The sequence below is a fragment of the Seriola aureovittata genome, chromosome 12 (genome assembly GCF_021018895.1).
Source record: "Seriola aureovittata isolate HTS-2021-v1 ecotype China chromosome 12, ASM2101889v1, whole genome shotgun sequence".
NCBI lineage: Eukaryota > Metazoa > Chordata > Actinopteri > Carangiformes > Carangidae > Seriola > Seriola aureovittata.
The window spans coordinates 12919987-12934639 of NC_079375.1; the positions used below are offsets into that span (position 1 = coordinate 12919987).

Below are 14653 nucleotides of genomic sequence, written 5' to 3' on the forward strand. Positions count from 1 at the left end.
GTTGAAAAACACTGGATTTTCCCTTTAAATTCATGCTGCTTCACTAAAAGAGAAAACATTACACGCCTGCATCTGGCATGATAGGATCTAGCTTCCCCTAAATGGACCCACCTGAGGAGTTAAGAGGCAGCAGCAGGGTCTCTCACGCTCAGTCTCAGCAATATGACAAATCCTCCCCCTTAAAGCCCCTCAACAAGACATGCTTCAGCATGCCGCATGTGATTCTCTCCTCCCACCTACTGTTTTTTTTTTTTTTTAAGTGAAGAAAAGGGGAGATGAATTAGAGAAAAGGCAATTGCTATGAATAAAAATGGTGGCTCTGGAATTTGAAGTGGCAACACTGAATCCATGCATCACCAGAAAGGGAAAGGGATATGACTCAGAGCGCTTCGTCTAACCACAAATGGACTCGATCCTGTATTGCCAGTTTCTATTTTAGAATACTTATATCGGAATCAAGAGTGTCTGATAGCAGTTGTCTGGGAAAGGCTGGTGTAGCCCCAGGGTTTGTGGTCTTGTCTGACACTGTCTTTAGAAACAATTCCCAGCAAGGTGGACTGGAGCGGGGACTTAAGTGTCATGGGAAATGGTACCATATGTCCAACTAGATTTTCACTGTTTCACCGCATTTCGACAGTCGAAATGAAATATGAGCCGTTGTGGCATAGTGAAGAGCTCTCGGGGTGTTGTCTGTATTTGAAAAGCAGGTGTTATTTTGTGAATCCCAAATCTCCTTTCTCATCTCCCACTTTGCTCCTGTGTGTCTCTCACATTTGATGGGCGGTCATGTACTGCATTTGGGAACTTGTGTCGCACATTTTAGGCAGCAGGACTGGATGCCTTACAAATTTAGGGACGTGGAAATGGAAATTGCGTGTGCTGTGAATTAATCCAAGTGTTTAGTTTGTCAGTTTAGAGGCATGTGCATGGACAATGAAATGCACTTTTATTTCACACATAAAAGGTTTACCACAATGGTCTCTGGAATTTAATTTTTTAAGCTAATTTTATTCCTTGGCCAGCAATCAGAATGTTCCATCGAAAAGATTAGAAATACTGCAGTAAAGAACAAAGCAGCTGGAAAAAAGAGGCAAAACATTTATGAAGCTTTGTTCCCTATATTAAGAATTCAAATCTGTTTTTCAGTTTGTTTTTTTTTCTACTTCATGAATTCTCATGGAAAATCTTTACTCCACCAGAGCAAAACATGCCGTATGACCACTCTGTCACTCCGGATATTGGATTATGGAGGCATCCCCCGCTGTTGGAGGAAAAGCTTGACTCTAAGATCTGCTCTTTCTTCCAAAGATGTTGGCTACCAGTAATATTGGGAATAAAACAACATAAAAAGACAAACAATCTTGAAGTACTCCTGCTGTGACCACGGTGGGGGCATTCTTATTTGACTAAAGGCTACACCCTCCTTTATGCTGCAGAGAAAGCGTCCCTGTCAAACCCAAGCTCAGAACAATGGGGGCCAGCCTTGGGCAAACAGGGCCATTTGCATGCAGCTGTTTGCCGTTTCCAGGACCACAAAGGCCAATCAAAGGAACCTTAATGGAGGATGACAAGCGTCAACCAACGCCTTTGCTCTCTGTCTGTGCCAGCCCTCGCCACACTGTCTACCCTCCAAAAATGGCCCAGTTTTTTTTTTTCTTTTTAAGACTGATCAAACATTCCTCCGGTTTTTTCTCCCACCGTCTGATGTCCTGTGGAGTTTGTAGGGGTTAAAGGTTGGTCACGACTGCACTATCGTGAGCTAACACACAGAACAGCAAAGATGAACCTCAACATGTGTGTTATGGTCTGGCGCTTGCAGCCACCAAATGGCAATATCTCGACACCAAACCTCCATTATCTTTTCGTTTTATCTCCAGGGTTTTAAAAGCCACAAAGTGTAACCCTGTGGATGGTTTCAGACGTACCCATCTGAGCCACAGTGCCACTTCCAATTTCAAGGGTGTTGATAGAAAACAAAATATGTATTATGAGGGTTGGGGGGGAGGGGGGCTGGCAGTGAATTAAAGGCTGTCAACGGGAGGAGAAGAAAAACTCCCAGAATGCAACATATTGAGAAGCGGTCCCAGCCTTTGCTTTGCTCTCTTGAGCTCAATAGACGGCTTAGCAGGCAGGTCAGGGGGAGGAATCTGAAAAGCTACTTTCCTCGCAGTCACTCACTGACCAGAATGCATGATAAGGCTTCGTGTCAACAAGGCCAGGAATAGGGATCATACCCAATTATAGCTAAGTCAATGTGGTTACCATGGTAATTTGACTAAATGCTCTATATAAGGCATTATTTGGTTCCCTCACTGATTGTGTAATTTAATGGTAATCTGAGGTACAGAAACAGAGAGAGCAGCCCGTTCTCTTTCTTTTTTTTAACACACATACACACAGGGATCGTGTTGTGGATTTTTTTTTCCTGCAGTTTTCTTGACACCGTTTTTCCCTGCAGCTGGTGCCCTTCTGTCGCAGTCTTCAACTGCTGCAAAGTTGAGCAGTCAAACAAAGCACAGAATGCTAGATGAAGAGCTTTTCATACCTCCTTAAGACATTGACATTTGTGCACACAAACAATCATCCCATCTTTCCAAAATCTCGCAAAACTTGTTTAAACCGAGAAAATCAACACCTACATCCAGAAACCTTTGTTGTCACAAGGTCTTTCCTTCTTAGCTGCACTTAAATCCTAAGATCTGAAGCAACATCCAGTTAAGTCGACCAAAAATATATTCCCTTGAATTCAGCTATCCCCTCTTCCTCCTGCGGAGAGAAAAATCTCCTTTATATATATTTTAACTTTTTAGACAGATTTGTCATTACTTGCACAATTAGAAGTTGACAAGACAGTCATTAATGAAACTGAGACGGTCTTGCAGTTTGGAAAAGAAGCAATTTGTTCTTCAGGCCGGCAGTACAGCCTAGATACTCCGCCTAATTGATGTAGTGTTAGCCTATGACCAGAGAGATCTATACAGGCAACAGAGAAGGAGGCCGGCAAGGCACAAGCCTAATCAATCGTTAGGTCTGTGTTGACAACAGCATGCCATCATGCCATAGTGGGCTGATAGATGTGCGGAGTCACCACTGGACAGCCAGAAAGGGTGTTTTAGCCAAACGACGGTCTCTTCGCTCAGAATTTTAAAACCCCATGAAATGCATTCTTTCTGTCTGCTCTCTGTAGCTGCTTTGATAAACCCGTCACTCCTTCCATGAGGAATGGCAGGCGGGACAATCATTAGTCTTCGCAGTAGAGCTGGCGACTTCACTCTGTGTTTTATCATCCACCACTCTGGACAGGTTTTCTGAAAGGTTTGGGTAATTGTAGTGGTTATTGGAATAGATGGAGTGACCCCACAGCCCTCCACTTATGGTTCAGCTCCACTGACGTCTCCTAATGAGGTGATAAACAGTCCAGCTAAGCAGAATCTACTGGCCATTAGATAGATCATGGTATTATAATGAAATATCTAGTGGCTGTGTGCCAGAGAATTTATACCATTAGTTTCATATTTTGTTATACTGCTACCACTACTAGTGAATGCAGAAGTTTCTCCTAATATGCAATGACTTCAGCATTGTATTTCAACAGTGTATGTTTCACAGATGTCAGTGTGTGTCTGTGTTTTTTATTCTGTTTGCTGGTGTGACGTGCAGACTGACATAGAATATCATTATAAGTGAGCCAGGCACAGCAGGCTGAAATGACTAGCAGACATGTGGGTCGGAGGTTTCAGGGTAGGAATTTCAAGCCGGAATCAATTCAACTTTGAGCAGTTCAAACAATGCTAATTGCACGAGGCCCTGACTGTCAAAAGAGTGAGGATAATTAGAGTGAGGGGGCAAAGTGAACCCGGGGTGGTAAGTGTTAGTACATGACAATGCTCGGGAGCCAATGGGAGCATGGAAAAGGTAACAGGCTGAAAAGAGGGCTAATTAGGAGAGAGCAATGCAGAAAATACAAGTGGAAGCTGCCCCCTCAGGGACCCACTATTGCTGCAAACAACAGCGATTATTGACAGTTCATGCAGTGCTCTGCTTGCACTTCCTAAATGGAACACATTTGCATGTTGTACTAAGTTTGTACTTAATTGTGTTCTCAGAATTTCAGAAAATTACTTCCCCTTTTTTTCACTTTCGATCACTTTAACCTCCGATAATGGATTTTCTCTGTCTTTCTTTTTCTTTTCTTTTTTCTCTCTTAAAATTCAAGACATTCAAAGACATTTTATCACTTAATAACAGGAAATACTGAGGAAAAACATCTTTCATTGTAATTTTCTGAGAGGGGGGACAGATTGCTGTGAAATAGTTAATTTTGTTGGCTACACTCCCATCTGCTGTGTTCCATGTATAGATTTTCCCCCGTGTGGACTCCAGACTGTCCCCTCTTCGATCACCGACACTGTAAAATGGATTATATTACTCTCCATTCTGCCAGGATTCTGCCTTTTTCCTCTATCTTACTTTACAGAGCAAGTAAAGCAAAAGAAACAAATGGAAAGGCTTGTAAGGCTGTAAAACAAACTCTCAGTCCAGATAGATTTGGCTCCGCAGTGGATGTTCTCTAGGTGGAGGCCTTCCTGATGCTCTGTAGCTTTTGTATTTGCTCAAGAATTTATGAGGTTACCATTGGTCTCCAGTGACTTACAATCTGATGTCTTAGCCAACATCCAAGACCACAGAGAGATGGAGAGATGAATTGTTTCGTCTTTCCCCATTCCTGTATCGCGTGTAATAGCCCGTCTGTTTAAAACTGTGGTAAACATTGGACTGCTGTTGCCTATTTATTTTGTGCCAGTAGATTTTTACTACATGATGTGTGGCCTTATTGTATTGAATCAGTGATCCTTTTAAGTCATTCATTTTTTTTTTATTTATGTGCTTAAAGTTTCTTCTGTCTCTCTCTCTCTGTGTATATCAGGGTTCAGCCGTGCAGCCCTGCCTTTCGGGCTGGTCAGGAGAGAGCTCTCATGTGAAGGATATGCAATTGATCTCCGCTGCCCGGGGAGTGATGTCATTATGATCGAGACGGCCAACTACGGCCGGACTGACGACAAGATCTGCGACGCTGACCCATTCCAGATGGAGAACGTCAACTGCTACCTCCCCGATGCCTACAAGATTATATCACAAAGGTAAAACACTGGGGAGAGAGGAGGGATCTTATTTCACAAACATAACCGGGAGCTGTGGAGGAAAAGTATGGACCTCGTTTTCTTATTTTTTTATTTCTCTGCACCCAGACAAAAGACAAAAGAAAGGTTTAAATTATCACCCTGCTCGTGCGGCCACCTACGCACTGGACAATTAATCAACATCTCACACCTTTTCTCTTTTTTTTTTTTTTTTATTAGCCCTTCATTGACTAGATTATGTAGGTGGTATTTTAAAATTCAGTAAACTAGGGCGCAGATTAATTCTTGACAGGCAGGAATTGACATCCATGCGGCAGAGCTCTTCACACCAGCTGCGCCTTGTTGCTGCTTCTTGAGTCATAATCAGTGCAGCTCAGAGACACAACAACAAGTCACATGAACACCCTCTTAACTCCCTATCTGGAACATTGGGCTTGCTTTGTTCAAACACTTGTACTGCAATTGAAGTGGCTTTGCCTCAGGTAGTGAGCAATGCCCATCATCATGCCTTTTATCCTGGTTAGCCTCTCACAGGATGCTGCCTTGCTGTCAAATGACAGCACAGCAACACTTCAGCTCGACTGCGGCTTACCCCCAGAGGTGTGTGTATTTTTAAAGGGCACTGGATGAACTATTCATAAATAGTAACCAGCGCAGTTCATCTTCTAATGCGCTGCTCTGTCTTAACCCCCACACCCATGCCCCCCTTCTAAGCATTATCGCCCACCATCTTACACCTCTGGGTTTTTTCCCTGCTTCATTCACTTTTGTATTTACTCCCATGAGGAGAAGCACCACACATCGGCTCAGGAATAGATCAAGTCCTGCTGTCTTACTCTGTCTTTCTAAATTTACAGCTGAGTCCCAGTACGCTCACACAGGAACACCCTGCTGACAATGTCCATGCCCTTCGGTTTGACTGCAACCTGCCCCACTGTGCACCACGTCTGTTGACAAGTCTGACTCTCACTTGCTGGAGCCACACTTCAAACTTATCTCCATAGAAGTTTCCCTGGAGGCAGTGTGCGAGTGAAAGCTTTGAGAAGAGTCTGCACCACAAGCCCTTAACCAGAATTATCCTAATGATTCAGATCAGAGGAAATGGGCTCCTGACCGTAATTAAGGTTGATGTGATAACCAGGGATGTTAAAGCATTGGGAGACCCCGATCACTCATTCAGTCTGACGAAAACTAAAACAAGGAGAATATTTAAACTGCACCACATTAAGACACGGTGCCCTGCCAACATGACAAAGATTAACAAAAGGCAGTAGCACTGCAGACAGATAAACAAACATATTAAAAAAGATTGGGGAGATAAAAACAGTGGGAAGTCTGCTGCACAGAGTGGCAGTTTTGTTGGTTTGGAAATTGCAACAAAACGTACTCATCAGCCGTCCGTCTCTCACAACAAAAACAACTAGACAAGAATGAAACGGCTTGATTTTCAACAACATCTATCGAAGTGTTTTGTCAAGTAAAATATTTGGTTGTTGACAAAAAAAGTGGCTGGATGAAAAATACATGGAGGAGCTGATGGCAACTCAGGTTACGGGGCCTGTTTAATATTCAGGTGGTGTTTACTTCAGAGATGTACTGTAAATGGACTGTATGTCTGACATCTCTCTCTCTCTGTGCCAGCCTTGCCCCCTCTACCTGTTTGTGCAGGCACACAAACTATTCAAACACAATACACTTGAAATAAGGTTGCTTTGCTGACTTGCATTACCTTTACCATTACCATTTCAATGGCCACATATTCCCTGACCCAGTAAAACTAACAGAATAAATCTTTTACCTGGTCAGAGGAGCAGCTCTTAGATAGAAATGAGATTGTGCACCGTACAATAGAGATTACATGCAGTGATTTCAGCAGCAGTTTAAAACAGAGGAGGCATTTCAAAATGCTTAGCAACAACACTTCTCTTTACTCCAAGGCAGGAATGTCTAAAAATTAAGAAGAATAAATTCCGGAGTGAATTCTTACAACTTGAAAGCTAGCAGTGGTGGAACAAGTATTAAGATCCTTTACTTAAAGTTGCACTAATCAATATTTTCATATTAACAATGGGTCAAATGACCTGGTGTAATGTTAACGCAGTCGCCTGTAATGACAAGCCCACAGAAAATCATCTCCAAACTCTGCAGATCTACGAAGCGTTTTAGCATATTTCAGCTCGTTTTTTTTTGGTTTTACTGTTTTGGTTCATCTTCACTGCTCTCATTGGTTAATTTCCAGCGGCAGCAGACAGCTGTTTGAGCAGAAAACCTCTGATAAACCCTCTGCATCAGACGGACAAATTTAGCGACTTGCTGGTGAAAGTATTGGAGCTTGTCTGGTAAAGAGCCAGATATTTCCCTCAGCCGTTGGTAGAGATGCTAAACAGAGCTAAAAGGGAAATCAACACTGAACTTACACTCATCATGTGACCAGAAACACGACTCCAAATAAATGCTAATGTTGCTCTCTCTCTCATGGATGTGTTAATAGGCAAATGATTGCTAACACGTTAGCCATAACTACTTTATAAGGTTGTTGTGTTTACAGCTTGTTACGTTGCCCCCAAGTGGCCAAAATTCAGGTTGAGTTAATTCACACTGTCCACACTTGCACACTTCCGAAAATAGATGAGTAGAAGCACAAAGTAGTATAAAATGAAATATTTAGGTTAATCGATCACAAAACTGTTCATAGGTGCAGTACAGTAAATGTACTTCTGGGAACTGGGAACTGGGAACTAGTGTCAGTCACACTTATAAACTCCAAACATTGAATTTAACAGAACATCTCTGGGTGCATTTGAGGGGATTCTGTCGCTCTCATCTGTTCACATTTTGATGCCGTGACCCTTCTCCCTCGCAGCAGCTCTCACTGCAGTGAAGCCATAACAGTGAATCTCTTAAGTGCAGCTGGCACCGTATTGTCAGTGATGTTTAAACCATCGCTGATGATGCTGATGCTATTCGTTAACTTCATAATGGACTTCACGCCTTTTTATTCGTATTTGATGCTTAATAATCCATTAGTCTCAAGGGATGGGTTTTTGCTTAGAAAATGCAAAGATGGATTCAGAACATGTACACGGTTAATATACAAACATTTACCTTTTCACACTATACCATAACAACCTGTATAGTTAAAAGTGCAGAGACAGGGCTTTGTGTGGTTGATGTGCAGCACAATCCCGTTTTGCAGCGATGGACAGCTTCTTCATTTACTGTTTCTGTTTCTTTGAAAGTCATGTCCAATATTGAAATGTATGTCCAACTTGCATGACAGCTACTGACCTTTTGAAATATTTATCTCAAGCTTGCAAATTGTTGAATTTCTTATTTTGGTGCCAATTTTTTCTTGTTTGCCTCTGCCACTGCTACTGCTGACATTATTCTCTTATTCACTGCTACTGCTGACATTATTCTCAGTCCCTTAGAGCTTGATTGAAGTGAAGCCAATTTCACCATATACAGTACTTAAACAAACTCAGTCCTCTGCTGCCGCCCCCCCTCCCATCCCTCTTTACTTGAACTTTTTTAGCATCCAGAAACATCAGCACAAACACAAACACACATGCACCAGACTGTTAATTCACTGAGGGACACCATTTCATACTGGAAGGCAAATAATCTCTCCTCGAAATGACACATTCACGTCGTCTTTGTTGCGTACATGCAGAGGAGCTGCTCCGTTTCACCAGAGGTCACCCATTCCAAGCAGGACATGTCACCGCCACCTGTTGTGTGTGTTTTAATGAATGTCTTCCCTTTCAATAGCGGCACGAAGACGCTGTTAAAGGAAATGCCATCGCTAATTCCTAACATGCCTGTCACTTGGTTATTCATTATCAAATTCATTGCACATTTATTTACTCTCCCTTAATGTTATCATTCCTCCCTCTGTTTGACAAGGTTTAAACTAGAATGCATATGTGACAGTCCTGGCTGGGATTTCATCACTTTCACTGTAACGATGAACTTTTCCCGCTCTGTGTTATTAATATTGTCTTTGCCGATCACTCTTGCTATGGGTAGTCATGATGAAATCTCTGGTCAATGTTTTTTTTTTCTAGGTGCAACAACCGTACGCAGTGTGTGGTTGTCACTGGCTCTGATGTCTTTCCTGATCCATGCCCTGGCACCTACAAGTACTTAGAGGTCCAGTATGAGTGTGTTCCCTATAGTAAGTATCGCCATCCTAATCTCATACTGAACTCTTATTGTCTGTTTTTGAAGTGTCTGTAGACTAGACAGATGTGCTTTAACTACAGTCTCTACAAATGCAGTGTACACATTTATTTTACAGATGACACTTCAACTCGTGGGAGTGTTTGCGAGGAGGTTGTAGCACTGTTAATGATAGATTATGCTGAAATATAAAGCGTTGCAGTCATTTAAAGGGTCAGTTCACCCCAATTATGAAAGAACATGTTTTCTCAGTTATGTCTTGGTTTTATTTCCCCAGGTTTGAATTCTGATATCTGCTTTTATTTTGGATCTGGCTCCCCGTTGGCAACATACCTGAATTTGTTAAGCTCAAAGGCTAACAAATCTCTTATGGGCCCTTATTTTACATGTTAATTAATGTTAATTCTGTAATGGCTTCAATTAAAGTCCTGTCTGTTATCTTGTTATTGTGCTCTCTACAAGCTGGTGTCTGTACTCATCCCATGATTGTTTGTAAGGGAAAAGAAACATCAGTTTAACACCATCCTGTGAGTGTGATTTTGTGATCCAACCAAGACCAACTTTTATACATTTTACATCAATATTTAAGGTCATTAGCTTAATACATATGTGGCAGGGTTTGCAGTTTCTAGAGCAAGTAGCTCGTGAAAAAATAAGGTATAAAAAGAAGTTGTATACACGTGCTATTGCAATGATACATATTTAATGAACATTTCATGTCTTTTCTGGCTGTAGCTACAGGTTGTGAACATTAATTAGGCTAACCACTAAAAACTGTAGAGTTGAGCTGAGTGAGTTAGTTACATAGAACTTTAGTTGTTGAAAAGAAAGCCTAATTAGATTCTCTGTTGGATTTGAATTTAATAAGCAGATTCAATACTTGATTTGGATTTGATAAAGTGCTATCACTGCACCCCATCCCTATCTATCGGAGATTTATGCCTCCACCTCATTTCAGCAGTAGTAAGTGGATTTTTTTGCAGTGGAAAATGGCATTTTAAAAAAAATCAACAGCAAAACCTCCTTCCAGAAACACTGTTCCTGTTACTCTAGATAATCTACAGACCTTGCTGTGAGCAGTTTTCATTGGAACAACTTTCTACTGAAGAAATACTCCCTATAAAAATATTGTTTTTCACTGCTGTGAGCATGACAAACACAGTCCCTTTAACGTCTATTGTATTTGGATAGTGGCAGAAATCTCAGAGGCAGATATTTCCAAACTTGGGAAAATAAAACCAAAACTATCTGCATGACTAGCTAGAACAAAGGGTAACAGGGGAAATAAGCTTCTTGTAATTTGGGTGAACTGACCCTTTAAATGGCGTTCACTACAGATTTGGTGTGTTTCGCCGAGATAATCAAGGAGATTACAGAGAAAAGCGTACATCATAGGTCTTACACTAGTACAGCACGTTCAGTAATTACCTGTGGAAAAATATGACAGATGATATTAGAGTAAAAACTGTGCGATGATTTTGCATCTTTTCTCAGATGGATCAGCTCTATTCTTTCACTGTGAAAATGATTTAATTAAATGTACTGTAGATTTTAAACTCTGTCTCTGGTATTTATTCAAGTTAATCTACCTCCAAACGATGTTTTAGAGCAGTTTATTAGGGCAGATTTAGGCTTCATTCCTGCCTGTGAAAGTACTTAGTATTTAAACTGATGAATTGTAAACATTTTCCGAAATATTCACCATTTTTTTCTTCTTTCAAACAGACCTCCCTTTCACCTCCTGCCCCCCCCCCCGCCCCCCCAAAAAACTAACCTATTTGCTCTCATTTTTCTTAACTTCCAATCTTTCACATATTGTCTCTCTAGCCTCTCCCACCTCCACCCCTCAGCGTATGCAGCTTCAACAGTCCACTAAAGAAACTCCATATTAGGCCGACTGTTCATCAGTCATCTAATGTGCTGCAGCTCTCTTTGGCTCATTTAAGAGTTTGGTCTGTAACATTAGCACCGTGTCATGTTTTTCGTGTGTGGGCGAGCAAGTTTGGAATCAAGTTTTGATTTGTGTTTATAAAGTTTGAACAAATTCCACCCTCAGTCGGTACAAGCCAAAAATAACTCTAAGCAAGTTATCCATCTAAGTACGACCAGGACTTTCTGACTTTTTTTTTCTCTTGCCACTTAGGCGAAGCATTTTTAGAGGGATTTATTCTGCTTTTACAGTGGCCAATGCATTATTTTGTTGGCAGTTAATGACCATAGGAATGAAAAGTTTAATGCACTGGAAAGCATGGCACATAGCTTGTCTCCAGTCATAACTTGTCTGTTTTTATACCCTAGGATGAGAAGCCGTTTCACTAACAAACATCCTTTTCTTCTCTAGCTCCTCTTTTCCAAAGCAGCCGTGCAGTTCATCTCATGGTCATATCCTCCAACTAATTCTTCTCTTTGTACCTAGTAGTTTTCTCATGATAACCTTTCTCTCCCTTTTGCATTCTTTTTTGCTTTCTTTTCCAATGCCTGAAATAGAAGTGGAGCAAAAAGGTAAATGAGTGGTCTGGTCCTTCCCTCCCCCTCCTTCGGCTCCTTGTTCTGTGGTGTTGAGTACAGCTCCCCTCACGTCTCTTCCCCCTTCTCCCGATTGCCTCTCCTGTCAAATGCTAAACCCATAGGAGGATTGTTTGCACCCATGGAGTTCAAATGAATTTCAAAACAGAATTTCAAATGACATCCACAGTCATCGAATGTAGTTTTTTCTCACTATGTGAAAGAAAACACCAACTGTTCGGTGTTGATTTGTTCCAGGGACTCTTGCTTAGCACTTTCTTAACCCTTGAAGAATGACTAGTTGTGTATATATATTCCTATTTGGCTCAGTTTGTAGTTTGCTTGGCCCAACTTCTGCTGCACCCATAGCACGTGATGTGAAATAGCAGTGATGGCTGAGTGAGATTGGCACAGACTTAAAAAAATAAAAAAAAAATAAAAAAATGTTTGAAAAGAAAACAAGAATTTACGGTGTCCCATTTTATCCAGAACCAATTAATTTAAAAGCGTCAAAATGGGAACCTTGCCATGGCCTCCCTCACCCATCAGTGGTTCCTCTTGTCTTTTGACACAGAAATAGTGAAAATCCTTTACCACTCTTGTTCGATATATTTCCCCAACCTCCACTTTCATTTTACCTCTGCTTTGCTGCCGCCACCACCATTGACAACCTGTTGTTCACTCTTATCACAAGATGTGAAGTCTGTTCCCTTATCATTTTGGTTTATGACCTCAGTCATGTGAGTATGCATGTGCAGTGTGTCCATATACCCAGCTGTTCATGTGGCATTTGACAACAGAGACAGACTGGTATTTAAATAAAAGGGAAAAAAACAAACATGTGAACTCTATTTTTCCCCCCATTTCCCATGTCTTTCATTTGCAGGATTTTTGCCTTTTTTGTTCACGTTTTTTGTTTTGTCCCTGTTAGGATGTAGCAGCAGACCCTTGAGATGCAAGTTGTCTTAACCTCACATTTCTCATTCTGAATAATCACTATGACACATTCATTTATTTTCTTTTTTTCCCTATTCATTAACGGTAGTACATAAGCACTAGTTAAAATATTCCTCCAAATTCACAGTCCCTGATCTTGAGTTGTACAGCAGCGACTGTCAAGTGTGTTATGTATCTTTTTAACATTTCACCTTACTGTATTTTGTTTCACTCTCTTCTCTGTCACCAGTTTTCATTTGTCCCGGGACTCTGAAGGGTGTAGGGGCCGCCACCTTCCTGTTTGAAGCAGAGCAGCAAGCGGGGTCGTGGTGCAAAGACCCCCTTCAGGCTGGAGACAAAGTGTTCTTCATGCCCTGGACGCCATACCGCACTGACACCCTCATCGAGTACGCCTCTCTGGAGGACTTCAAAAATGGTCGCCAGACAACCACCTATAAACTGCCTCACCGTGTTGACGGGACAGGCTTCGTAGCTTATGATGGGGCTATCTTCTTTAACAAGGAACGCACTCGCAACATTGTCAAGTTCGACCTGCGCACGCGCATCAAAAGTGGCGAGGCTATTGTCAATAATGCCAACTATCACGACACCTCACCTTACCGCTGGGGTGGCAAGACAGACATTGACTTGGCAGTAGATGAGAGGGGTTTATGGGTTATCTATGCCACGGAGCAGAACAATGGGCGTATAGTGGTTAGTCAACTCAACCCGTACACGCTTCGCTTTGAGGCCACGTGGGAAACAGCATACGACAAGCGCTCTGCTTCCAACGCCTTTATGGTGTGCGGCGTGCTGCACGTGGTCCGCTCAACCTACGAAGAGAACGAGAGCGAGGCCAGCAGGAGCCAAATCGATTACATCTACAACACCAAGCTGAGCCAGGGCGAGTACACTGACATCCTCTTCCCCAACCAGTACCAGTACATCACCGCTGTGGATTACAACCCCAGGGACAACCAGCTATACGTGTGGAATAACTTTTACATCCTGCGCTACGACCTGGACTTCGGCCCACCGGATCCTGCCGAAGGTGAGAGCTGCTCCACTTTTGTTTAGTTCATTGTCTTTGTGTAATTCTTCCATTGTTTGGCCACAATGTAAGATGTCACAGATGGCCGCCTTTTCATTTTGTTTGCAATTCAGGTGTGATAAAGAAAAGAGGGTTGTGTTAGTCTTGGGGAAAGGGCTCATTTGCAGAAAGAAATTACAGATTCACCTTGGAATGAGGGATAGCTCCCAGTGGCATCACGTCGCTACAAAAATGTGCTTCTTTATTACCATGAGGCAAGCAGAGGCACTCACTCCAGCTGAAGCTTGGACCCTATCAAATTCTTTAATCTCAGGCCTTATCCGAAGCCATTATGAACACTGGCCTCCTGAACTTCCCCGGTAATGCTTGGAATACGTTTGAGAAGTATTGTGCACAGTATGACAGAGGTTATCCTCTTCTCCTTACTGTGGGATTTTTTAGTTGTGTTGCCATGGCTACCTCATCACTCTCACAGAAGCCAGTTAAAAAAAAAAAAAAAAACTATATCAGGAGAGAAGTGCCATCCTATTGTGGTGTAATATTTTTTAAAACCCACCAGGCTGAAGTGTGTATGAGTTATGTACCACATGGTGAATCAGGGTAGAAGAATGGCTGCTAAGAGATCAATTACAGTGAAGAATCTTGTCAGGGGGTCAGGTGACTTAAATTAATCCGTGAAGTGCTGAGAGGCGACATACGTGTCATCAGACAGGGACCTTACATCAAGCTGATGATGAGTTTAATTGCCTGACTGCAGCCATGTTACCCCATCGAGCCAGGCTAAGTCTTCTGCAGGAAGTGGGGAAACAAGGACCGTGACCTGACTCCACGTTATGTT

General features: G+C 42.1%; 1 protein-coding gene across 15 annotated transcripts in view; it reads left to right on the plus strand.

Moving 5' to 3' along the window:
• LOC130178966 (adhesion G protein-coupled receptor L2-like) overlaps positions 1-14653 on the plus strand; it is a 129326-nt gene that overhangs the window by 75853 nt on the left and 38820 nt on the right. For 10 of the 15 annotated variants that reach the window (XM_056391624.1, XM_056391622.1, XM_056391623.1 and 7 more), the window contains 4 exons: positions 4928-5141; positions 9209-9318; positions 11811-11825; positions 13015-13815. In XM_056391624.1, coding sequence (XP_056247599.1) covers positions 4928-5141; positions 9209-9318; positions 11811-11825; positions 13015-13815 — 1140 coding nt within the window. Of the gene's footprint in view, positions 1-4927; positions 5142-9208; positions 9319-11810; positions 11826-13014; positions 13816-14653 lie in introns of those variants that run through there. The other 5 variants (XM_056391636.1, XM_056391637.1, XM_056391625.1 and 2 more) reach the window with 2 other exon arrangements.